At 50.4% G+C, this 23,643-nt stretch overlaps 4 protein-coding genes across 4 annotated transcripts in view; 1 reads left to right on the top strand and 3 right to left on the bottom strand.

Annotated features, from left to right (window-relative positions):
• Positions 1-3,599, bottom strand: part of LCK (LCK proto-oncogene, Src family tyrosine kinase) — a 38,813-nt gene extending 35,214 nt beyond the window's left edge. Inside the window, exon 1 of the mRNA XM_051987842.1 lies at positions 3,359-3,599. The gene's annotated coding sequence lies outside the window, so the exon portion shown is untranslated. The remainder of the gene's footprint in view (positions 1-3,358) is intronic.
• A 2,140-nt stretch (positions 3,600-5,739) lies between these two features.
• FAM167B (family with sequence similarity 167 member B) lies at positions 5,740-8,422 on the bottom strand. The gene is made up of 2 exons (XM_051991369.1): positions 7,290-8,422; positions 5,740-6,246 (listed from the first exon to the last, which is right to left on the bottom strand). Exons 1-2 carry the CDS (start codon positions 7,548-7,550, stop codon positions 5,971-5,973), a joined length of 537 nt encoding a protein of 178 aa, XP_051847329.1. The 5' UTR covers positions 7,551-8,422; the 3' UTR covers positions 5,740-5,970.
• An 872-nt stretch (positions 8,423-9,294) lies between these two features.
• On the top strand, positions 9,295-18,655 carry LOC127555497 (myotubularin-related protein 9-like). The gene is made up of 10 exons (XM_051987829.1): positions 9,295-9,816; positions 10,489-10,597; positions 10,767-10,892; positions 11,054-11,227; positions 11,591-11,811; positions 14,914-15,075; positions 15,709-15,850; positions 15,937-16,157; positions 18,113-18,264; positions 18,349-18,655. Exons 1-10 carry the CDS (start codon positions 9,635-9,637, stop codon positions 18,447-18,449), a joined length of 1,590 nt encoding a protein of 529 aa, XP_051843789.1. The 5' UTR covers positions 9,295-9,634; the 3' UTR covers positions 18,450-18,655.
• A 101-nt stretch (positions 18,656-18,756) lies between these two features.
• On the bottom strand, positions 18,757-23,632 carry EIF3I (eukaryotic translation initiation factor 3 subunit I). Its single transcript, XM_051987830.1, has 11 exons — positions 23,477-23,632; positions 23,269-23,361; positions 21,620-21,707; positions 21,325-21,390; positions 20,288-20,437; positions 20,051-20,181; positions 19,759-19,869; positions 19,578-19,667; positions 19,253-19,326; positions 19,060-19,152; positions 18,757-18,920 (listed from the first exon to the last, which is right to left on the bottom strand). Exons 1-11 carry the CDS (start codon positions 23,621-23,623, stop codon positions 18,839-18,841), a joined length of 1,125 nt encoding a protein of 374 aa, XP_051843790.1. The 5' UTR covers positions 23,624-23,632; the 3' UTR covers positions 18,757-18,838.
• Positions 23,633-23,643: the final 11 nt, after the last annotated feature.

Below are 23,643 nucleotides of genomic sequence, written 5' to 3'. Positions count from 1 at the left end.
TTTTCCCCAATCCCCACCTCCACCCCTAGATACTCATCCACCTTCTGATATGTTTCATAGAACTAGAATGTCGGAGCTTATAACAGAAAAAACAAAGTGCAGGTATTTTGTCTTGCTGTCCCCTATGCTTGGAGCCCATTCTTTAATAGCTTAATCTTAGCTTACAAAGGTCTAGGTCTCTCACTGCGTGCAGGGCCCTCTGCAGTTGTCTTCCTATATCTGGCCTCTGGACCCAGATGGCTCTGGAGGGGAAAGTGGGGTAAGTGACCTTGTCTCCCTCCCTTAAATCCAGTTCACTTGCGTGTCCCAGCGTCCCCTCTTGGAAAAACAAAGAACAATTCACAAACACTTGTGGGCAGTGCTCTTCCTCCTCATCTCTAATTCCTAGCGTCCGTCAGGTCCCAGATAAAATCCCACCTTCTGTGGGAAGCCTTTCCTTTTAGTGCTTTCCCTCTGTTATGTAGCTTGTTCATACATCTTGAGCAAGGCATTTGCCTCCAACAACTTCAACAAAACAAAACAAAGGGAAAAAAACACAAAGAAAGGAAAAATATAATTCCTGCAGGCAGGGAGCTTACATCCTGGGAGACAAGCTGTATGAACAAGTGCTCTAACCATTACACTACTTAGCTGTCCCTTTGCCTTCCTTTGCATCTCCAACGCTTGGCACATAGTAGGTGCTTAATAACCGTTTGTGAATGGACTTACTGATGTATGAGAGGAGCTTTAGAACACAGTGTTTCAGAGACGGAATACATTTTAAAACGCAGAATATTACAGAACCAAAAATTACTAGATTTAGAGTAAGGAAGGAAATCAATGGCCGTCTTGTCCAATTTCCTTACTTTACAGATAGGGAAACTGAGGTCTAAAGAAGGGAAGGATCGGGTCTCGCCCAATGATTCCCAGGAACTAAAGGCAGCTAAGCCTGGATAGGACAGCAGGCCTTCTTCCTCTGACTCTGCCATCATGGTCCCCAGCGAGGTCTGCGTTAAACATTCATGAGGGGTATATTCCCTGGTGAAATTTTACAGAAGGTCATTTTTGGAGAGCAATGAATTTGGCAATAATAGCATTAAACTGATCCCCCAGTTCTCTGGTTTACGAAACATCTTTTCTATGACCATCTATTGATAAAAGGGCTCTTGTCTCCATTTTATCGATGAAGAGACTCTGCTGGAGACCCAGCGGAGCTACTAGAGGCCTGAAGCAGGAGGCGGAGGTCCCCAAGGTCCCCAAGTTTAGCACTCATTCCTTTATATTGCACTTTCTAGAAGGGCAGGGACACATCTTTGGAACTTGTTTGTTGGAGAAAACTTCAGTGGGGGTGGAGAGTGGGCAGGGAGGGCCCCAAGGCAGATGGCACATCAGAAGGATTAGTAACAATGGGGGCTTCCCCCCTGCCCCAAATTGTCACCCTCCATTCCCTGAAGTTTCCTCTTTCACGAAGATTCTAATCTTGTTTCTTTAAGAATTGGAAGGTGTTTTTTCTCATAACAGCCCTCAGAAGGGGGGGTGGGTATTATCCAAAGATGATCACAGTAGTCTTAGAGGTGAGATTTAGGGACCTAGAGTACAGATTAGGTTTTAGCACTAAAAAGAATCTCATGGTCATTGGGTTTAATCCCCTCATTTTACAGAGGGGAAAACTGAGGTCCAGAGATGAGGAGCTCCTCTAGGTAGGATTTGAATCCAGACCCTCTGACTCCAGATCCATACTCTTTCCTCTGTACCAAGATCTTGAATCCAGGTGTCCTCGCCTGTCCAGAGTTCTCTTTGGTTTGACTTCCTAGGCAGATGACTATTGTGGGCCAGTGTCCAACTGGTCCAGAGACCAAGTCTGTCTGAGGCTAGATCTCATCAAAGGGAAAGAGATGATGAAACTAGGTAACATGGCAGATACTGTCTCTGATGGAGCACGGAGGAGGAGGAGGAGGAGGAAGATTAGAAAGGCAACTAAGGGAAGGTGATAGAAGATGAGAGATTGTACACAGCTTAGAAAGTCCAGATGAGACCGGATAACTTCCATCGGGCCCCTGAGAAGTTTAATCGCAAGACTTCCTTAGCCAGCATCCAGTGGAGAAAGAGACTCCAGGGTCAGATTCCACTGCCAATCATCCCCCCCTCCAATTTAAAATAGCCTTTCTTCCTTCCTTTCCTCCCTTCCTGGGCCTGGCCTTTTTCATGAAAAATCCGTTCCACATCAGAAATCTTCGCTGACAAGTGTATCCAGGAAGCTTGGCTAAACCCTTCCCTCTCATGGGGATCTCTGGTAGCTAAAGTCATTGGAGGGTCTGAGTCTCTTTCCCATGGGATTCTGACCCCATTAAGTCCCTCCTTAAGTTTCCTGATGGAATTTTCCTTCATTCGCCCAAACAACGCAAGAAAATAAAGCTCTGACTTTCTTCTTGTCTTTGAGGTCACAATTCCAGAACTGAGAAGATCTCCGAGATCTCCTAGTCCAAACCCCTCATTTTACAAGTAAGGAAACAAGCCCAGAATGTTAGGGGATAAGGAAATGAACATCAGAAGCAGGATTTGAATTCAAGTTTTTTAAATCCTCTCTCTCCTTTGCCACGCTGGCAGGAGTGAGCGGAGTAACCTTATCCTTGCCACTAATTGGCCATGTGGCAACTCTGCTCCTTTCTTCATCTTCTACCAAATGAAAATTAATCTGAACTAGACAGTCACCAAGTTTCTATAAGTATGTATTAATAAGGCAATCTTACAAGGAATCTACTAATATGTATTAATAAGGCAATTGGAGACTTTCCAAAGTCTTTACCTGATCCAGGCAAGAGGTTATTTTAGGTCCCACCTTATCACTCCCTCCCAAGAGACCAGATACAGCATAACGCTTTCCAGCCCTCCTCCCTCCAGCAGCTGGCGGTCCCCTTGTTTGGACCACAACCCAGTACCTTTGCCTGCAAATCCATCTTCCCTGATACTTAGTCCAGTTTCAGAAACTTCCACACTATTTTTTGAAGGGGCAGCTTTTGCTCCCAGGGTACCTCTGGGGCATTGGAACGGCCAGGGGGCTGTCACAGTGATTGTGTGACTATTGTTGGGGGGCAAAGAGGGCTAGTATCAGGAGTCTCACAGGATCAATATCAGGGAGGTCTCCAGAGATGAGTCAGGGATCAGAAGGAGTCGTGTGGGGTCACTGCCACTGCCAGGGTGTGTCCCACGGCAAAATGGTACTGTCAGAATGCTCATTGATTAATGTCACAGGGTCCCACCATGACCCTGAGCCAGAAATCTGGAATAATCTCCAGACCCTTCTCTGGTTCTTCTCTCCTCAGGGATTGCTGACCTTGCCCTCTGGATGCCCCCGAACCCCTGTGCCCCCATGCCTTACCTGCCTCTGGTGGGCTCCTGCCTGGTGTGTTTACTGGGCCTGGCTCACATGGTTCTTCTGGTCCAGAGGCTCCATCACCACCCAGAGGATGGATGAGGCGCCCAGTTCCTTATCGCTGCCTCAATTTGCCTTCTCAGCACCCAACCCACGTCCAACCCCAACTTCCTGCCTCCTGAGAGAGTGTGAGTGAGAAAAGAGGCGGCAGCCAACCCCAGAACCCAGTCAGGCCCTCCCTCAACCACAAGCCAAGAACAACAGTGCCAGCCACGCCCCTCCCAACATCCAGGGCCTGATAGTAGGGAGCTGTGGTCCCAGGGTCCCAGGCTTCCCCCCGCCCCCGCAGGGAATTCCCAACACGTGGTCGGGGGGAAGAGGGCCATGTACTGTAGAGAGTGTCTGATGGTAAGTGGAAATTGCCCTGGATTTGGAGCAGAAGCCCTTGACTGAAGTCCTGTCTCTATTTTCCAGCTGTGTGATTGTGGGTAAGTCATTTTCCTCTTGTGTAAAGTCAGCTGATTGGATTAAATTAATGGTTCTTAGTCTGTATGTGAGTCATGGGCTCCTTTGAAAAACTGGTAAAACCTAGGAACCTCTTCTCAGAATTTTTTTTTCAGTCATCATTGAAGGAAATGACAAATTTCATTTAGAGGATGGTACAAATAAAGATGGTTGTTTCCCATCCAAGTTCATAGACCCCTTCCCTTTCCCTGTATCCCCTCCCCCAGAAAATGTACTCATGTCTCCCTTGGTAGTCTGGGAGTCACACCCTTAAAGACCTTTTCAGAATGAAGACTGGAAGATTCTGGGAAGAAGAGGCAATTGAGCTGAAGGAGGTAGGGGGCAAGGAAAGGCTCCCCCTCCACCTCCAGCCCCACATATGAGCTGAAGGAGGTAGGGGGGAAGGAAAGGCTCCCCCTCCACCTCCAGCCCCACATAGACTAATTTACCTTGTCTTAGAGTCTGATTTTGTGATAAAGGACTAAGCTCGTAGAAAATCACACATTTATAGAGGTGAAAGACCACATGAACCATGGAGCACAACATAATCACCTTACAGAGGAGAAAACAGGCAGTCAATAAACATTTATTAGGCACCTACTATATGCCAGACACTGTTAAGCACTGGAAAAACAAAAAGATGCAAAAACCAGCCTTTACCCTCAAGGAGCTTGCCATCTTACAGATGCTAGGAATTAAATGATTTGTCCCAGATCATACAAGGAGTCAGGGGCGGAGCGAGGTTTTGAAACCAGGTCCTGTGATTCCAAATTCCACACACACTCCACTCTATCCCTCTACCCGCTTCAGGCTGGATGATCTCAAAGGGTCCTTTCAGCATTAACACCAAATGGACACTGGCCATGTTGTGGGAAGATTTGTCCCATCTAGACTCACTGGAGAGAGAAGACGGGTATTTGGTAAGGGGCAGAGGTGAACCCTCCGATGGCTGAGCTCCAGCTGGGCCTAGCACATCCGCCAGAGCTAAGCCAAGCGGGAGTCACCCATTCCTGTGCTACAAATAGCTCCTGCCCCTTCACCTTGAGCCAAACTGTTGAGGAAAGGGGAGGGTGTGGAGAGCGGAGAAGAGGATGCCACAGACACATTGTTGGGGTTTGAGAGGTGGAAACTAATGCTGGTTCTGCTCACCTCAACTGAGGCGGGTGAGGGGGGCAGGAAATGGGGGAGGGAGAGGAAGCCAAAGGTGGAAAGTCAGACAAAGAGAGGTGAACAGCAGAAACAAAAGTTACAGAGGGAGAGACAGAGACAAAATGGAAACTGAGATATATGTTCAAAAGGAAAGAGAGAAAAGGGGAGGGAGGAGGGAGAGAGGAATACAGGAGAGGGAAAAGGGAAAAGGGGAGAAAGAGGGGAGAGGAGAGAGGGAGAGACACAGAAGAAGAGACGGAGAGACAGAGACAGAGGGGGGGAGAGGAGAGAGGGAGAGACAGGCAGAGGGGGGGAGAGGGAGAGAGAGAGACAGAGATGGGGGGGAGAGGGAGAGAGAGACAGAGATGGGGGGGAGAGAGAGAGAGGGACAGAGATAGAGACAGAGATGGGGGAGGGGAGAGGGAGAGACAGAGACGGGGAGAGAGACAAAGAGAAGAGAAAGAGACACAGAGAGAGGGAGAGAGGGAGAAAGAGACAGAGAAGAAAGAGAAAGAGAGACATAGAGAAGAGAGGAAGAGAGGAGGGGAAGAAGGAGAGGAGTCAGATAGAGGGGCAGCTAGGTGGTACAGTGTATAGAGCACCAGCCCTGATGTCAGGAGGACCTGAGTTTAAATTTGGTCTCAGATACTTAACACTTCCTAGCTGTGTGACCCTGGGCAGGTCACTTAACACCCAGTTGCTTGGGGGAGGGGGTGGGGTTTAAAAAGGAAAAAAAACCAGAGAAACAGCCTCACAGAGAACCCAAACCCAAAAACCAGATAACAGAGACAAAGCTGAATGAAAGAGAAAATCTGGTTTTGACACCTGGTGTCTATCTCTCCCAAAGAGATAAGGGAATAGTGAATGATGCTGGAAGGACTGGAGAGCTCCCAGCCTCTAGGCAGGAGGTCCCTCGCACCAAAACAGGACCCCGAGGTCTGGGTCAGGCAGCAGGGCCAGTCTGTTTAGCACAGGGTGAAGCGACGAGTACTGATGTTCATCCGGGTGAGACCAATGTCCCTGAGCGGGGGAGCCAGCAGGCGAGGGGCCCACAGGGAGTCCGGGCTCAGCAGCTCCGAGGCCTCCCCGAAGCCCAGCCCCTCGGCCTCGGCCTCCAGCTCAGCAGCGTCCAACAGCTCCTGGTGCTGCCTGCAGATCTGTTCCACCTTCAGCTGGTGCATGCGGGACCGGAGGCGCAACAGCTGCCCTGCCAGCTCCCGATCTTGGGCCTGCATCTGCCTCTGCGGGAAATGGTCCAGGCTGTGGATCCAGGCCCAGCCACCTGTCCTCCACCTGGGCCAGGGATGCACGGGCCAACTTCAGTCCTGGTGCTCTATCCACTGCACCACCGAGCTGCCCCTCTGTGTCAATTTCTTAGTGTATTTCTATCTCTATGACTCCTTCTTCCCCTCCTTCTCTCTCCCCCTCCCTGTCTCTGTCTCTCTTCTCTGTCTCTCTCTGCCTCTCTCTCTGTCTCTGTCTCTCCCTTTCCCTCTCTCTGCCTCTCTCTCTGTCTCTGTCTCTCTTTCTGTCTCTCTATCTCTGTGTCTATCTCTATGTCTGTCTCTCTTTGTCTCTCCCCCCCCCCCTCTCTGTCCCCCATCTCCAGCCCGTGTCTGGGCAGCTTGCCAGCCCTTAGGATCTCTAACATTCTGTGGCCCTGAAATCCCTTCCGTTCAGCTCAGCCCTTCCTGGCTCCTCCTTCTTCTTCAGCCCGGCTCCACCCTCTGCTCTCCTCTTCCTCCTCTTCCAGGAATCATAAGAATAACTCCCATCACCATGGCCTTGGAGGATTTACAAAGCACTTCCTCACCACTGACAGGGGAAGAGAGGGGCGGGTGGAACTGGAACCCATAACTACCAAGTAACGGAGCTGTTTCCCAGCCTTCTAAATGGACTCGGGCTCATCTATTCTGTTTGGCAACAAAGATTTATTAAGCACCTACTGAATACAAGAGACCAGGCTGTGGGAAAATGAGCCTCACTCTCCGCATTGCATGACCCCACTGCAGACTTTAGCCTCCCCAAATCTGTTGGGAATTTAGGGTCCTTAGGAAACTTTAGATCATTTAGTCTTTCCCTTGACAGATAAGTAAACTGAGACTCAGGATTTACTCAAGAACCTTACACGAGGTTCTCTAACTCAAAAGCCAATCTTTTTCACCTCCTCCCCATGCTGCCTGTCCTGAAAGGGGCATCCTGAAACTGGGGACTCCCTAAGGGCCAGCCCGGGGCATCCCTCTGCCAGTCTCCCCTCCTCAGACCACCCACACCCCCGACTCACCAGCTCCTCTCTGAGCCACTGCAAGGCATCATCCAGAGTGTGGAAACCGCAGATGGTTCCCGCACCTGGTTCCCCTAGTTCAGCCCTGGTCTGGCCTCGACGCCAGGCTTGGCTTTGGACCCTGGCTGTCCACTCCAGGTAGGAGGGCCTTCTGGTCTGCAGCTTCAGTTTGGCAGTGAGTGCCTTCAAGCTGTCCAGGGTCTCCTCCTCCTGCTCTTCCTCCTCACCCAGAGCCCCAAACGCCAGGGACCCCAAAGCCATGGTGATGGCGGCTCCAGTGGGAGAGGTGTGATGTGTACGCCGGTCCCTGGGTTGAGGGGGAGCAGATGGGTAAATGTGCCAAAGTCGGAGTGCGTAAGATTGTGTGGCTTATTTCCCTGGAATTCTATAGTAATGGGAACTCACGTGACTCCCAGAGGAAAGAGAGGGGGGAGCAGGATCTCAGTTTCTCTGGCCTCAGGGTCAAATTTAATTGTCCCTGCCCAAAAGGAGACATCCTATTCTCTGAAAGGAAACTTCTACAAGACCAGGTTGCTGCTGAGGATATTGGCTTTTTCCCTTGGCCTCTATCTACTTTCCTTCCCATCTGTCCCAATCATATTGCCACTGGGGGATTCATCTTCAAAACTCAGCTTGGGGCAGGGATTCTAATTCTAACTAGATTGAGGGAGCAGAATGAGGAGTACCAGCCTGGAGGGTGGCAGGGTGTTGGATCCTAATGGAGGAGTGGGTATGTGGTATGTGACCCGGGGTCACAGAGATAGTGTCAGACTCGATGGAGGTAGAATGTGGGGTCTTTGGCTAGAAAAGGACAGACTGTGAAGGCTTTGGGTCCGGTCTTGGAAGGAGGAAATAAATGGGAGGGGACCTAGCCTGGAAGGAAGAAATACATGTATGGGGGTCCCATCCCAGAAGGAAATACATGTATGGGGGTCCCAGCCTGGAAGGAGGAAATACATGTATGGGGGTCCCAGCCTGGAGGGGGGGCGATGGGAGGTGCCGGTTCGGTTGGGATACTCAGAGGAGGCGTCTGAGATGAATTGCTGGAGGTGAGAGGAAATAAGTGCTGAATCTTGGGAAGCTCCAGGAGAGGCTGTAAGGTGGATTCCCCTGTGGCATTCTGGACACCAAAGGACCAGGACTTCACTCAAGTGAAGAGGCAACTGCCCCTAGGGGGCGCTCCTTAACCAGTGGCCACCAGATGAGCTGACAGATACAGTCAGCATTTAAGGTGGCCCTGAGGAGACCCAACAGAGGGCTCAATTTAAGAACTAGGAAGGACTAAGCTACTCCATCTGTTCCATGTTAGAGAAGAAATTGAGGAGGAGAGGGGAGAACCTAGAATCAGTCAGTGGCAAAACAATCAACTGGGAATAAATCATGTACCCTTGATTGGGGTATGGATGAACTAATTGTGGTCTGTGAATGAACAGAACATCATCTCCCTGTAAGAAACAAGGAATATGAGGTATCCAAAGAAACGTAGGAAGGTGTGTACAGAGTGAGAAAAAGGGAAGCAAGGAAAGCCAAGAAAAGATCATTATGCACATCGACTCTAAGAGTGTAAGGAAAGAGATCTCTTACAACAGTTAAATGAAGGCAAGGGGGAATGCATTTCTCCCCCTTTCCTCTCCCCCATTTCCTTGGAGAGGTAGGCAAAATAGCTTAAACATTGCCTGTCAGGGGTCAAAGAAGGTTGTTTTGGCTTAACCGTGTTTCTTTGTTATAAGAGAAGGGTCATAGGGGGGTGGGAGAGGCAGGGAGAAGGATGTATCTGAAAATTACTGTGATGTATAAACAAGAAATATCAAAAATGAATTAATTTAAAAATTAGGCAGGACTTCTGACCCAGGGCTTCTCATTACAAGACAGAGGACGAGATGAGCCAGGGAATGAAGGAGGAAAATGAATAACGGGTTTTCTGGTAGATTATTTCCCGAGCAAGGCCAAGGGGAGGAGAGTTCTGTTTGAGAGTGGGGGTGGAATGGGTGCACTGGGTCCAAGAAATCTGAGTCCCCAATTAGGCTCCAAGCCCGAGGCTGTTTTGACCCCCACTAAGAGGGCAGTGCCATACTTGAGCACCCCGAGTCCTCTAGATCTCAGGAAATCTTGAACCCTTCCCTTCGTGGGGCCACCTTAACCACCCCATCCCGCAAGTTTCACCCGCCCCGGGGGCAGTTCCTGTTTCCCCCCCTTCCTCCCAGGACCCATCCGGATCCTTGGGTTCTCGCTTTGGGCGCAGAGGACTCTGTGCCTGGGGCTTCGGCGCCCTGGGACCCCGCCCTTCTTTGCGCCCCACAAAGGCCCGCGACACCCCCAGAACCGCAGCGCCCTAGATTTTCAGTATGGAGTTCTCAGAGCTGATCCGTACTGGTAGTGCGGAAGCGCTCCTTCTGCCGGGTCCCGGGCAGTCCCCGGTGCGGGGCACCCTGTGTATCACCAGTCACCACCTGCTGCTCTCCGCGGGGCACGGAAGCCCTGGCGACCTGTGGCTGCTTCTGCGCAACGTGGATGCTGTGGAAAAGCGGTGAGAGCAACTCCAGCCCAGGCTGCGCCCTCGTGGGGCGCAAGGGGACAGAGAGGGGGCACCTGCACAGGGGAGGGAAGCGGGCTGCCAGAACCGAGAGAGTGGGGCGAGAGGTGTGTGTGTGTGTGTGTGTGTGTGTGTGTGTGTGTGTGTGTGTCTGTAGGGGGTAAGGGTCCTCCTGAGGAAGCACTGGCTAGTATCGTTAAGGCGTGCCCGGGAAGATCGGGAACTGCTTAGCTGGGAAATACGTGTGAGATCGAGAGCCGACGTGTCGGATGTTGGCTGGGAAGGCACACGTAGCTCTCCAGGTCTCAGTCCTCCAGCTAAGGAGAGCTGAGCTCCCTCTATCCCACTGATCATCTCCCTCCTCCCCCTCATACGACTCCTTTCCCCCACTGGCTCCCAAGTTTTTCCCCCTCGCTAACCCACAGACCGATGATCCTTGCAGTGTCCCCTTCCCCAAGATCTCTCTGATCACTTTCTCCACTGACCAGTGTCCTCTTCCCCTACGCCCCACTTATCCACTAGTCGATATTCCGTCTTTTCACTCTTGTTCCCCTACTAGCTCCACCCTCATCTCGTGACCCTCTACTGGCCCTTGAATCCTATACCCAACTCAGTATCTTTTCCCCCTGACCCCCACATGCCCATTTAGCCCTCTGACTCCTCCAGGGTGGCAGGAAACTCGGGCACTATCACCCTGAAATGTAAGAACCTGCACGTTCTGCAGCTGGAGATCGAAGGCTTGGAGGAGACCCTGGACATCGCCAGTTCCATCGAGGTGGGCGGGGCGTGCGGGGAATGGGGCAGCAAAGCCGTCCCCACATACTATGGGTGGGGGGAAGAGGGAGGGCAGAGAACGGCAGGGTGAAAGCGGCAGCTAGGGCACGGAGAGGTTTTGCCTGTGGAGCCCGGGGTCTCCAGACGTACTTCCTGCCTTTCTCCTCAAGGCTTTGACCTCGCTGGAATCTGTCACCACTTCCTATCCATTCTTCTACAGACCCCAGAGCCTGAGGCTTGGAGACGCTGCGCACCTGCATCCCCCGGACCACTTCTATCAGCAGGTGGCCCTCCAGGTAGCTGCGGGGATAGAGCATTGAGAGCAACTGCAAAAAGGGTTTGGGGAGGCTCTGGGGAAAAGGCTTGGAGCCCCGTCTGTGGGGGGAGGGAACTTTCCGATGATGTTAGCCTGCGACAGCCCACCCCACTCCCTCTCCCACGCCGTCGCTCGCTGTAGACTGACGCCTGGCGCCTGAGCGCAGTGAACAGGGACTTCGATGTGTGTGCCAGCTACCCGCCAGCCTTGGTGGTACCTGTTGGGATTGGGGACGAGGTCCTGGCACGAAGCGCCCGCTTTCGCCAAGGGGGACGCTTCCCTGTGCTCTGCTACTATCATACGACCAACGGAACAGTGAGTCTCGAATGGGCTCCCGGACCCCACTCTACTCCCTGCCCCGGGAACTCTGCTCATCTCCCAGTCCTAACTACCCCAGCCTTGTCCCCATTCTGCTCCCCCTCTGGCTTCCCCCTGATCCCCGATCCACGTGCCTCACCCCAAACTCCACCTCACACTTTCCGCCTCTCCAGGACGTCTAGCCCCAGGTCCCCAGATGGACTACACCCTTGCCCCGACCTGATCTAGTCTCCGGTATTCCCCCCAGTACCCTGAGCCTGCCTGCTCCCACCTTCCCCTCACTTGCAGCCCACCGGGGTAGCCCTCACCCTGGGTCCTGAGAGGTTGGCCCCTAAGGCGGCTTACGCATCCCACTCCCAGGTGATGCTGCGCTCCAGCCAGCCCCTGCAGGGGGCCAACAGGCGCCGCTGTGCGGAGGATGAGGAGCTGCTGCGGGCAGTTCTGGCCCTGGGCGGCGGCCGGGGTTTGGTGCTGGACACCCGCTCCGCCCAGGCCGTCAAGCAGGCCCGAATAACCGGGGGCGGCACGGAGGCCAAGGGGGCCTACCCGGGCTGGAAGCGGCTGCACCGGCCCCTGGAGAGGTAAATAACCAAGTCGTACCAGTCCAGTGCGACTTCGCGATTTTAACAGCATTTGTGATGCTGAGACAAAGGATTCTAGGTGGTGATTCTGCCGCCAGCTGTCAACATTTATTAAGCGCCTACTGTGTTCCAAACGTGGTACTAAGAGCTGAGAATATAAATATGAAAAAAACAGTCCTTTTCCTCAGCAGCTAATACTCTAAGTGGAGGCCACACCCAAGAGGAAGCTGAAAGGCTGGGAGAGAGGGGAGGTGCATGGAGGCGGGCTGCAGAGAGGTACAAGCAGGTGGGAAAAGGAGGGGTGGCTCTTTTAGGTGCCCTCACCATCCTCCAATCAGAAGGGCGCAAGGTACTGATGATGAGCAGGATGAAGGGGTTCCTAGCGCCTGATGGGCAAGTCCAGGAGGGAAATGAGCAGCAAATCACTGGGTCAAGATTATCATTGAAGAAAATGAAATGAGAGTGGAAGGAGGGTGTAGAGGCCAGAACTCTGGAGAAGTATCCTTTAAATAAGGAGTTAACTCAGTGGAATTGATGAAATGATGGTTCTCTATTTCACATATATTTAGTACTTAGTATGGTGATGTAATGGTTCTCTAGTTCGTAGATACTTAGTACTTAGTATGGTGATGTAATGGTTCTCTAGTTTATAGATACTTAGTACTTAGTATGGTGATGTAATGGTTCTCTAGTGATGTAATTACAATAAGGCATAGAAGGGCAGAGGACTGCAAGACATTCTATCTTTGACCTCCTGGTCAAAGTGGCTGTCCTGCCTCCTGCACTATGGGAGAGAGTGGTTGAGACTGACAGACTGCCAGACTGCTGAAGGAGAATGACAGACACAGACCGTGTAAGAGATAATAAAGGCTTTGGACTCTATTCTTGTCCATTCTCATGGTGTCTATCCTGCTGAGACCAAGGCCCTTCCGGAGGAACTCCAGAAAGCTAGCCTGAACTTTACAAGAGGGGACAATGGGGAATGGCCTCAAGATGCTGATTAGGCTTCAGGGTTAGGGTTAGTGGGGGGGAAGCATGGATTCTCATCCACTTTTAGTGGTTTGGGGGAATTTTCGGCTACTCAGTCTTTCTGAAAGGAAAGGCAGTGAAATCTAAAGGAAGATCATGGAGTAAGATGGAGAAGGACGTTGTGAGGGCTGAGCAGACTGAGGAATTGTGTGGTCAGATTTAGAGCTGAGGTCCCTGAAAATGATCTCAGGGAATGGGATGGACAGGAAGACCACCAGCCAGGTTCGTGGAGATCTGACTGATCTCCCCTGGGGATTTCTTGGCAAAGCTACCAGAGAGGTTTGTCATTTCCTTCTCCAGCTCATTTTTACAGATGAGGAAACTAAGGCAGATGGAGTGACTTTCCAGGGTCACCCAGGGAAACATTTGAGGCCAGGTTTGAACTTAAGATGAGTCTTTTTGATTCCAAGTCCAGTGTTCTATCCACCTACATGATCCCAAAGCCAGGTATAAAACTCATTGGGGAAAATTGGAATAACACCTTGAAGGCTGGTAGAGAATGGACAGATCACAAAAGAAATTTCATTGACAGGTTGGATGGGTCAGAATCAATGAAAAAAACATTGACAATCAAGTCAGTCCCTGTCCCCAAGAAGCTCACATTCTAATCAGAGGGGACAGCACTAATTGGAGGATAGTGATAGCATTCAGCTCAGGTCAGATAAATCAACAAAAGCTAACATTTAGACATTATTATGTGCTGGGACTGTGCTAAGCACTATACTCACAACAACCTAGGGAACAAGAAGTTATTATCCCCATTTTTCAGGTAAAGAAATTGAGGCATAAAAAAATGCTGAGGATTTATGGGGATTTATTTTGTAGCCAGCTACTTTGCTAAAATTATGAATTATTTCTAATAGCTTTTTAGTAGAATCTCTGGGGTTCTCTAGGTATACCATCATATCATCTGCAAAGAGTGATAGTTTGGTTTCCTCATTGCCTACTCTAATTCCTTTAATATCTTTCTCGACTCTTATTGCAGAGGCTAGTGTTTCTAATACGATATTAAATAATAATGGTGATAGTGGGCAACCTTGCTTCACTCCAGATCTTACTGGAAAAAGTTTCAGTTTTTCCCCATTGCATATGATGCTTACTGATGGTTTTAAATATATGCTCCTGACTATTTTAAGGAAAAGTCCATTTATTCCTATGCTCTCAAGTGTTTTTATTAGGAATGGCTGTTGGATTTTATCAAATGCTTTTTCTGCATCTATTGAGATGATCATATGGTTTTTGTTTGTTTGGTTATTGATATAGTCAATTATGCTAATAGTTTTCCTAATATTGAACCAGCCCTGCATTCCTGGTATAAATCCTACTTGGTCATAGTGTATTATCCTGGGGATGATTTTCTGTAATCTTTTTGCTAATATTTTATTTAAGATTTTAGCATCAATATTCATTAGGGAGATTGGTCTAAAATTTTCTTTCTCTGTTTTCAGCCTACCTGGTTTAGGTATCAGTACCATGTCTGTGTCATAAAAGGAATTTGTAGGACTCCTTCAATCCCTATTTTTTCAAATAGTTTATTTAGCATTGGAGTTAATTGAAGTGGTTTGCCCGGGGTCACAAAGCTACCGCGTTCTGAAGCTGGATTTTGAAGTTAGGTCCTCTGAACTCCTGGGCTGGTGTTTTATCCAGGGCACCACCTAGGTGCCCCAGGCCACACTTTAACTCGGGTCTTCCTGACTCCAAGGCTGGCCCTCCATGCCCCACACCACACAGCTGCGCCAGGGATATCCCAGAGGGGAGTAGCGAGTTTAGGCTGCCTCTTTCTCCTCCTGGCCCAGAGATTTGGGGAGAAATAGGAGTCATCACCAGTGTAAAAGGTGGCCACGGATAGTGTATGTACAGAAAGGCTAACAGACTGGAATACTGGTCGAGTTAGAGCAGACCTAATGAGGGTCAGGGGTCATCAGATTAGGGATGAGGGCCCAAGAAGAGATTGTACTTAGGATGGCAAGACTGGACAAGCAGAGCAGTGGCAGGCAGAGGCCCTGGGTCTCCCTTGGAAGAGCGGGCTTCTCAGATTTGGAGGTAGGGGTGACTAGCCTGCCTTTCCCCCAGGGGCCGGCCCCTGCAGGACAGTTTTGTCCGTCTGGTAGAAGCCTGCACAGACCCCTCGCTGAGTATGGATCGTTGGCTCAGCCGGCTAGATGGCTGCCGATGGCTGACACATGTTAAGGAAGCACTGACCGCCGCCTGCCTGGCAGCCCAGGGCATGGACAGGTAAGCCCCGGGGGCTGGGGAATGTGCCCTCCAGGGGGGAGGGACCCTAAGCTTAGCATCCCACCTTACCGGGGATGTTTCCACGTAGGAGGCCCCGCCTCTAACCATCAGGATGCTATCAGGGAAGAGCCAGCACTCGGGTTTGGCCAGAACAGCACGGGAAGGGGTGTTCTGGGAAATCAAACTGGAAAGGGAAATTCGGGTCAGACCAGGTGGGCCTTAAATGCTGGGCAGAGGACCAGAGAACTGTTCAAAGTTTTACCCGGGACAGTCAGCTGGAAAAATCATTCTGGGCAGCTTGGAGAGGACAGATGGTGGAGGGGAGAGGCTGGAGGCCATTACAATAGTCCAGGTGGGCCCAAATAGTGGCAATGGGAGCAGAGAGCGGGTACTGCAGGCCATCAGTCCTGGTGTCACCCCCTTCAGGAAGCTTTCCCTGAGGTTTCTGGCCTCCACAAATGTCCCTGGAACATGCATTTCTTGTTTACTACTCAGTGCATCGTAGGGCACCTCTTGAAGCCTGTGCCTTATCACCCCTAGAGAGTCATCCTGACTTGGCAGGGTTGGGGATGGGGAGCCACCCCACAGAGAGGCAGGGGACTGCTGCTGACGGAGCCTCTTGGGTCCATGCAGGGAAGGAGTCTGTATCCTGGTACATGGGGCTGAGGGCACGGACACCACCCTCCTTGTGACCTCACTGGCACAACTAATCCTGGATCCCAAGTGCCGAACAATGAGCGGCTTCCAAAGCCTACTGGAACGGGAATGGATCCAGGTAATAGGCCCCAGTGGGAGCCCAGGCTGTCGGGAGCATCTCCTGAAGTGGGCTCCTGCTCATCCTCGCTTTGCCCTCTTCCCCAGGCCGGTCACCCTTTCCAGCAGCGCTGTGCCCACTCAGCCTATGCCCAGGCCCGACCCAAACACGAGGCCCCCGTCTTCCTGCTCTTCCTGGACTGTGTGTGGCAGCTGAGCCGTCAGTTCCCGTTGTCCCTGGAGTTTGGGGAGGGGATGCTGCTGGCCGTGTTTGAGCACGCCTACGCCTCACCCTTTGGCACCTTCCTGTGCAACAGCGAGAAGGAGAGGTAAGAGCCAGCTGGGCTGTGTCTCCCTCGTTCAGACCCTCTCTGCTCGAGCACCAGGCCCTCCCTCTTTCTAAATCCCAGTTCAGCTCCTCCCGAAGCCAGCTCGACTCTGACAACCCACTCCCAGGACAGGTGCCGGGGAGACCCTTCCAACCAAAGTCGACTTGTCCCCATCCTTGCCAGCCAAGCTCGGTGTTACAGCCTCAGGAAAACACGCTGAAGGCCAAATGGCCACGGATCACAGCATCCCTCACAGGTCTTGGAAGGTGAGGGAAGCCAAGGGGCTTCAGAGGGCAATCAAGACACCCTGCACCCAAACAAGTATCCAGCTCTGGCGCAAAGGCCTCCAAGGATAAAATGGCAACCACTGGCCCTCTATTGTGAGGGACGTTACTGGGATATGGAAAGACTCCTGCGCTCCTGCAATCTTCTCTTCTCTAAAATATGATCATTCTCTGGGAGCAGGTTTCTTGGGGAGCTTCTGGGAGCAGCCAGGAGTTAAAGGTCCAGTCCTTTATTGTCTCCTTCCAAATGCCTGGTTAGCTTTCTTAGAGGCCTATCTCTTTCTTTGGTTCCAAGAGCTCTTGCTGCTAGTCTTTTGCCTCTGCCCCTGCCAGCTTCAGCCTCTTGCTCTCTCTCCGAATCCTGGCTTCTCAATCTCCCAGAATGCTCCCAGTGGACTTGTCCTTTTATATATGCTCTTTTAGAGGTGTGAACTCAAAAAGTTGGCTCCTCCCCAAGATTGTGGGCTTCTGACTTGTGAATCTTGTAGAACTCCAATGAATACTAAATACATTAGTGAGCTAGAGAACTGTTAAGTACCATGCTAACTTAGACAACTTAGTACCTAGTAAGAATTCTAACAGGTTTCAATCAACATCTCACTATTAATTCACAGGGTGACTTATCACAGTTAAGATACTTAATTTTTCAGCCTCAGTTTCACCTCCAAATTTGAGAACAGTACAACCCCTCAAGTATGATCTCAGCATGAGATGAAGGCAGCTGGGCAGCACAGTGGTTAGTGTCAGGTGTGAAATCAGGAAGACCTGAGTTCAAATTCAACCTCAGAAACAGTGAACAGTGTGATCCTGGGCAAGTCCATCCTGTCTGCCTCAATTTCCTTATTTGTCAAATGAGCTGGAGAAGGCATGGCACATCTCTCTATCTTTGCACAGAAAACCCCAAAAGGGGTCACAAAGGATTAGACAGGACTGAAAACAACACTATCTCGTTTACCCATGGTTCTACTTACTGTACTACTTTGGGCAAGAAGGTCAGGCCAGATGACCCTGGAATCCAGCCTAGGGGTGGCAGGAGGAAGGCAAAGAACTAGAAGATACATGCATGCAGACCCTAACATACACCACTTTTTAAAATATCTAATCATTTTCCTATTCACTATAATCATCCTTGTCTCTGCAAACAACCCATTTCAACTTTTCATTCGATGAGATGTAGGAATCATCATTCATACTCATCAGATGGTGATTTGGATGAATTGATGGAAACACTGTGGCCCTACAAGCCCGAGGGCTTTCTTAGTCATCTCTCTAGGTAGCTAGAGGGCAGCCTCACCCTCCCTTTCCCGGTGAGGAAAAGTGATGTGCTCAAGATCTCACAGCCATGGATGGAGCGCAGGTTTCCTGACTGCCCTGCATAAAAGTAATCCCTAGAATCCTGCTCAGAGAGAAGAGAGCTGGAGGATCCTGGGCTGCGGTGATGCCAGTTCCTGTCCTGGTACGTCTGGATAGCCGAGGTGACTGCAGTCAGTGGTCTGCACCTTCTTCAGCCTCCAGCCTGGCTAGACTCTACCCATAGGATCCGCAGGCCTGAAGCTTCTGCTCCAGAGACAGTGCATGAGACCCCTCAAAAGCAGGAGCTGGCCTCCCCTATGAAACCTCAACCCACAGGGTTCTGAAAGACCCACCTAATCCACTCTGCTTCTTGGTTAGGTACCTGTGTGATGTGAAGACAAAGACCCACTCCCTGTGGTCCAGTCTGAACCAATCAAAGGAGAGAAGGAGACTCCATAATCCCATCTACTCGCCCAACCCTCTGGCCCTGTGGCCCTCGGTGGAGCCCCAGAGCCTTCAGCTGTGGGCAGGTAAGGTGTCCTTTTCTGCTCCACCCGTCACCCTCCTCCTGCAGGCTTGTCTCTAATGGGATTCCTCTCTGCTCCCACTCCCAGGTCTTTTCCTACGCTGGACTCGACCACCTGAGCCTGCCCAAGAGGCATGGGAACAGCTCTGGAGAATAGTGACAGAGCAAGAGAGAGTAGACACCCTATGAAGTCTCCAGCCTTAAGGAAGGGATTTTGCTCCAAATCCCTACATCCAGTCTTTGCTTCAGGGTTCTTGGCTAGCTTCCTTAAAGACTGAACCGCTAGCTATGGATTTCAGTAGCTCCAAAGTTCAACTGCAGTTACTCCCAAACCCTTTCACTTCTAGGGCCATGAAGTAAAGGGAAAAGCTGACAATAAATGGACCTGTACTTGTCCTCTGTTTCCCAGAGTCTCACTGGGCAGAGGGGATAGACATGACCCTATTGACCAATAAGCTCTGCCTAACCCACAACTCTTCAAAGGACAAGACCATCATCACATTCCATTTGGTTTATTTTTTGATGTCCACAACTCATTAATCAGAGCAAGAGGGTCAGGAGAGGCCAGTTTCAACTCCTCACGCTTCAAACTCAAACTCGAAGTATTGTGGATCGAAGTAATGAATTCGGACGTAGCCGTCCTCCCCACCACTGCTGTAGCTGCAAGGAGAAGATGACAGCAGTTAGACAGGTCTGTGTATGTATTAAAGGACCCCACTCACTGACAGAGAACAGAAATGAGTAGTTAAGTTTAAGGGTCTCCTCATTCTGTTCTGAATCTCACCCCAAAGGGATTTACCTCTTGCCATCAGGATGGAAAGCAACACTGTTGATGGGGCCAAAGTGACCCTTGACTCTTCCAAACTCCTCTTCAAAGGCAATATGGAAGAACCTAGGATATAGGAAATAAGAACCCACATGGATAGCAAAGCTTCACCCTTTGGTAAACTCTCCATAACTGCCCTCCTCCAGCAAACAGGCCTTTCACTTACCTGGCCTCAAACTTGCCAATTCTGGTGGAGGTTGTGGTTACATCCATGGCCTCCTGCCCACCACCCAGGACTACCTATAGAAAGAAGGAGACCCAGAGCTAGCCTTTAGGCCAGGCCCTGTCCCTTAGTGTAGCATCATCTGTACATACTCTAGATATTGTGATTCTCTCCCCTCATCAAAGTTGGGAGCCTGGTCCCTTGGAACTTCTCCTAGGTCTACCACACACACCCCTCTCCCCAAAGTGCTCCTTTGCTGTGGTCTTGAGAGTCCCACCATCCTTTGTTGTGACTAATGGATGAGCAGGAGAGCCAGGAACTGCCTTACATGATCGTAGATAGGAGAGAGAGCGGCTGAGTTGACAGGTCGTTCTGTTCTGAATGTTTTTTGATGCTCAAGGGTCGTGGAGTCAAAGAGCTAAAAACACATTAGAAGGGGAAAGTGAGATGAAAGTAGGGAAAAGCCCCTGATTTGAAGCAGTCAGGTCCACTTTGAGCCCAGCACTCACCTTGGCTGTATTGTCCTTAGAGGCAGTGACGAACATTGTCATGTCTCGGGATGTCTGAATATCATTAATCTGCCTCGAATGCTCCTTGACATTCACCATCACTTCTCCAGACTGTGAGAAAAGGCATGGAAGAAGGTGCATGCATGGCCCTACTTCCCACCACCAGGAGTCCACAGCTGCTCTCTTCTCTGGTAAATGGGCAGTTGTGGTCTCTTCCTGCCCCCAAGCATTCTCCCCAGATCCAGATCTGCCCACACTCATCCTCCTGTTTTCCTGCCTCCCCAACTCTCACCTTAGCACTGTACTGGTTGAGTTCCCCATTTTCATGGCCAGCAATGATACACTCCCCTAAGGGTCCCCACACGGCACTTGTGATCTTAGCATCAGCATTACATGGGATCTTCATATAAGGTTCGTTGCTATCTGTTTGTGGGGTGGGGAAAGAGATGGTGAAGGCTGGCCTGGGACTACACTATACTGGGCCCCACCTCCACTCTCTGAGTCCCTGCATCTCCATCTCAGTCATTACCGATCTGGCTGGGGTCCCGCAGATCAAAGAAACTGACAAAGCACTGGTATCCCATCTGCTTGTCTGTGGAGAACATGATAATGTTGCCTCCAAAGTCAAATCCACATGTACGGACAGCTGAGTTGGTCTTCAGCAGAGCCAGTTGCTTCCCTAGAGATGGAGACAGAAAACTGTTCTTAGTTCTTTTTTCATCCCCCTAAAAGCCCCAGCTCCATCTCTACCAATTTTTACTGCTCCTTCTATCAGTAAACATGATTCCTCAGGAAAGTGGGCTCAACGCTTAGAACTAGACTAAGGCAACCCAGAATCCCCTCCTCAGCCTCATGCATCTTTATTAAAGAATCTCAAAGGCCATCAACTCCAAATCACCTGCAAGCAGAGATGCTATGCTGAATCCCTTTGCCAGAGGGAACACCTTATTCCCATTCTACGTTGAGCTACATCTGATCACTAACAAGTTTTTTCCCAAAATTGAGGCAAAATCTGCTTCCCTCATCATCTTAGACACCAGACTTCCATCCCTGAGGTCCGAGATCATACCAGGAAACTGCTTCTTCAAGCCTGGGAGGGGAATGCCAGGAACTAGGGTCCTGAATTTTCTGATCAATCATCTGGCCACCTAGGAATAGGTTTGGCCTAGCAAAGTAAACCCATTAATCTACAAAGATTCATCTCCAGAATGAACTTTGCCTTTGGGGACTCAAGAAACATAAGGAGGCATTCACTCTGTCAGATTGGAAAAGGCAGGATGATGTGGAGGAAGCCAGAATAACTGGGTTCTGGGCCTAGCCCTCTCCTAACCTTGTGACTTTGGCCAAAGTATTCATTCCCCTTCTCTGGGCCTCAATTTTCTCCTTCATAAAAAAAGGAAGTTGGACTACAGAATTCCCAAGTTCCTTTCCAGTTCTGACATTCTCTGAGTTTATCTGGTACCCAATATCCCCTTGACATCAGTCATGCCCGCTCCCAAAGTGCTGGTTACCAGGTTACCAGACCTGTAAAACCAAGTCAGCCGAAAGTAGTAGATCACTGATTACCTGTCTCACAATCCCAGAGGCGGCAGCTGTTGTCGGCAGAGCCAGTAAGGACATGTTTGGTGTCCCCTGGAGAAGTTGTTAGGGAATGTTACCAAATTCATCTGCCACCTTTTCCACTTGGCAAGGGAAGCAGACTGAATTTCTTTAAACCACCTGGATAACCGCTGTAGTCAAGCACTTCTGTCTTTAATCAGCAGAATCAGTCCTTTCTCTAAGAAGGACCACCCTTCTAAGAAGGATGAAACCCCCAACCCCCTGGGTCTTCCTGAAGGGACAGTCAGAGAATGAAGGATACAATCAGCATCCACACACCACACAGCTCCAGTGTGCCCAGTGTAGGTGCCCAATCTCTCTCCATTCACTGAGTACCATACATTGACAATCTGGTGAAACAAAGACAGTTAGTCTGTACCCATCTCCTAGAAGAGGTAACCAAGAAAAAAAAGTAAAAACCTTCCTTTCCTGGGAGTCTTCCAGCAGCTTCTGGCCTAATGGTCTCCCTTTTGCCTCTCCCTCTCCCAGTCTTCCATGTGGCCTTTCCTTCCTTCTCTCACTCTTAAACCCCTATAGGGAAGCTCCCTAACCAAGTTCCTGCAAAGGATCATGTGAGTGGGCTTTTAAGATCAAATTGTGTTTTGTGACATATTCCAAACAAATGAGTTGAGGGAAGATTTCTTTATGTCTTGAATAGGGCACCCCAAATCTTAGTATATTTTTATAGTTTTAAGAGTTATAAGCTAGATGTTTTGTATAGTAAAAGTTACATACGTGCTTCTTCCTGATCCCCCAAAACATTCACATGTCTTCTTTCAAGGTGGTTGTTTCTGTAGCCAATTTTATCTACCTGATATTTATTTAATCTCAGCAGATTCACTTTCTTGCTTAATTCTTAAATCCAACCTCATATTTTTCAGTGCAATGACTTCACCCCGACACAAAGAGCTTCATGTCTACAGAAAGCAGTGGCTCCCACAGGTAGCACCACACTAGTCCTCCCTTCCTTTAGAGTAAGGAAGTGTAAAAAAAAAAAAAACCCACCCCCAGACTTCTTGAGTAAAACTGAACTAACTCAGCTCAGCCACCATCTATTCCCAAGGACAAGGAATCCTTCCTGTATGAGGAAATCAGTTTGAGATGATAGGGAATATGGGCTGGAGGTGGAAGATAATTGTAAAAAAAAAAAAACAAAACTGGAAAGGTAAAAAACCCAGGTAGCAAAGGGGAAGGTTTGTACAGTAGGAAGAACCGAAAAATCAGGAGATGAGAGTTCTGGTCCTGGCTCATAGACCTCTGATGGGTAAAATGCAGAGAATATTAATAATAATAATTGATATTTACAAAGCTCGTTAAAGTTTATAAAATGCCTTACACACCTACTCTCATTCCAGTCTCACAACCACCCACCTGACCGAGGTTAAATGAGATTGAATATTGTCCCACTTTTCAGATGGGAAACAGAGTTGCCCAGGGTCACAGAGGCTGAAATGGAACTTGGCAGCATTCTTACCTACTGGGCCACTGAGCTGCCCATACCAATTACATTAAAACAAGTGCCTTAGTATCGGCCATTCGAGTTCTCCCACCTAAGTCTCCCCACGCCTCCCACTTCCCACCCAGCCCCGCCCCAGCTGTTTCCCATAAGCTCTCCTCTAGCCCCGCCCCACTACCTCCAGTCCCTCCCATTTCCCCTTTAGCCCCGCCCCACATGCGGTCTTTCTCTCCTTTGGCCCCACCCTTTCCCTCCAATCCCGCCCACTTCATCCTCAGTCCCTCCCTCTCCCCGCCAGCATCGCCCCGCCCCTACTCCTAGCCTCCCTTCTCCCCTCCAGCGCCACCCTCGGATCGCTTCCCCTCCTTCTCCCCTTCCCTGCGATCCTTTCCTCCCCGCCTGCCCCGTGGTCCTTTCCCCCCTTCCCCTTCCCATGCCAGGCCGCGCGTGCTCACGGGGTCCTTGGCCACGGTGAAGAGCAGGTCTCCCTCGCGGTTATACTTGATCTGCGTGATGGATCGCTCGTGGCCCTGGAGCAGGATCGGCTTCTGGGGATGGCATCGGGCAGGGGGTCACTGTCAAGGCATGGTCTTTGGAGGGGACCCCCGTTCTTACTCCTCGGCCTCCACCCGTCCTTGTTTCCCCTTCCCTACCCGGACTCACCATCTCGGCAGCTCCGAGGATCACACCGGCGCCACAGATCCGCGAGGCAATGTGAGCTACGTACCGGAAGAGGGCTAAGCTGAGCTTCCGGGTCATGAAGCCGGGCCGGCACCGGAAGTGGAAGTCTTCCTTTTCCGGCGTTGTCATGGCGGTGACTCTGGGTGAGA

Source organism: Antechinus flavipes, chromosome 3 (genome assembly GCF_016432865.1).
Source record: "Antechinus flavipes isolate AdamAnt ecotype Samford, QLD, Australia chromosome 3, AdamAnt_v2, whole genome shotgun sequence".
Classification (NCBI taxonomy): Eukaryota; Metazoa; Chordata; class Mammalia; order Dasyuromorphia; family Dasyuridae; genus Antechinus; species Antechinus flavipes.
Note: the sequence above shows the minus strand (reverse complement) of the source record. Positions and strands in the feature narration are given on the sequence as shown.

Bases quoted from the DNA above. Each gene is read 5' to 3' on its own strand.
- FAM167B (XM_051991369.1), bottom strand. From the start codon at position 7,550: ATGGCTTTGGGGTCCCTGGCGTTTGGGGCTCTGGGTGAGGAGGAAGAG. The intron at 6,247-7,289 runs GTGAGTCGGGGG...CATTTCCCGCAG, and splicing joins AGTGGCTCAGAGAGGAGCTG to AGGCAGATGCAGGCCCAAGA.
- LOC127555497 (XM_051987829.1), top strand. From the start codon at position 9,635: ATGGAGTTCTCAGAGCTGATCCGTACTGGTAGTGCGGAAGCGCTCCTT. The intron at 16,158-18,112 runs GTAAGAGCCAGC...CTTCTTGGTTAG, and splicing joins TGCAACAGCGAGAAGGAGAG to GTACCTGTGTGATGTGAAGA. The intron at 18,265-18,348 runs GTAAGGTGTCCT...TCCCACTCCCAG, and splicing joins GAGCCTTCAGCTGTGGGCAG to GTCTTTTCCTACGCTGGACT.
- EIF3I (XM_051987830.1), bottom strand. From the start codon at position 23,623: ATGACAACGCCGGAAAAGGAAGACTTCCACTTCCGGTGCCGGCCCGGC. The intron at 20,182-20,287 runs GTAATGACTGAG...CCCCACAAACAG, and splicing joins GCGGGACCCCAGCCAGATCG to ATAGCAACGAACCTTATATG. The intron at 18,921-19,059 runs GTAAATCCCTTT...TTCTCCTTGCAG, and splicing joins TTCCATCCTGATGGCAAGAG to CTACAGCAGTGGTGGGGAGG.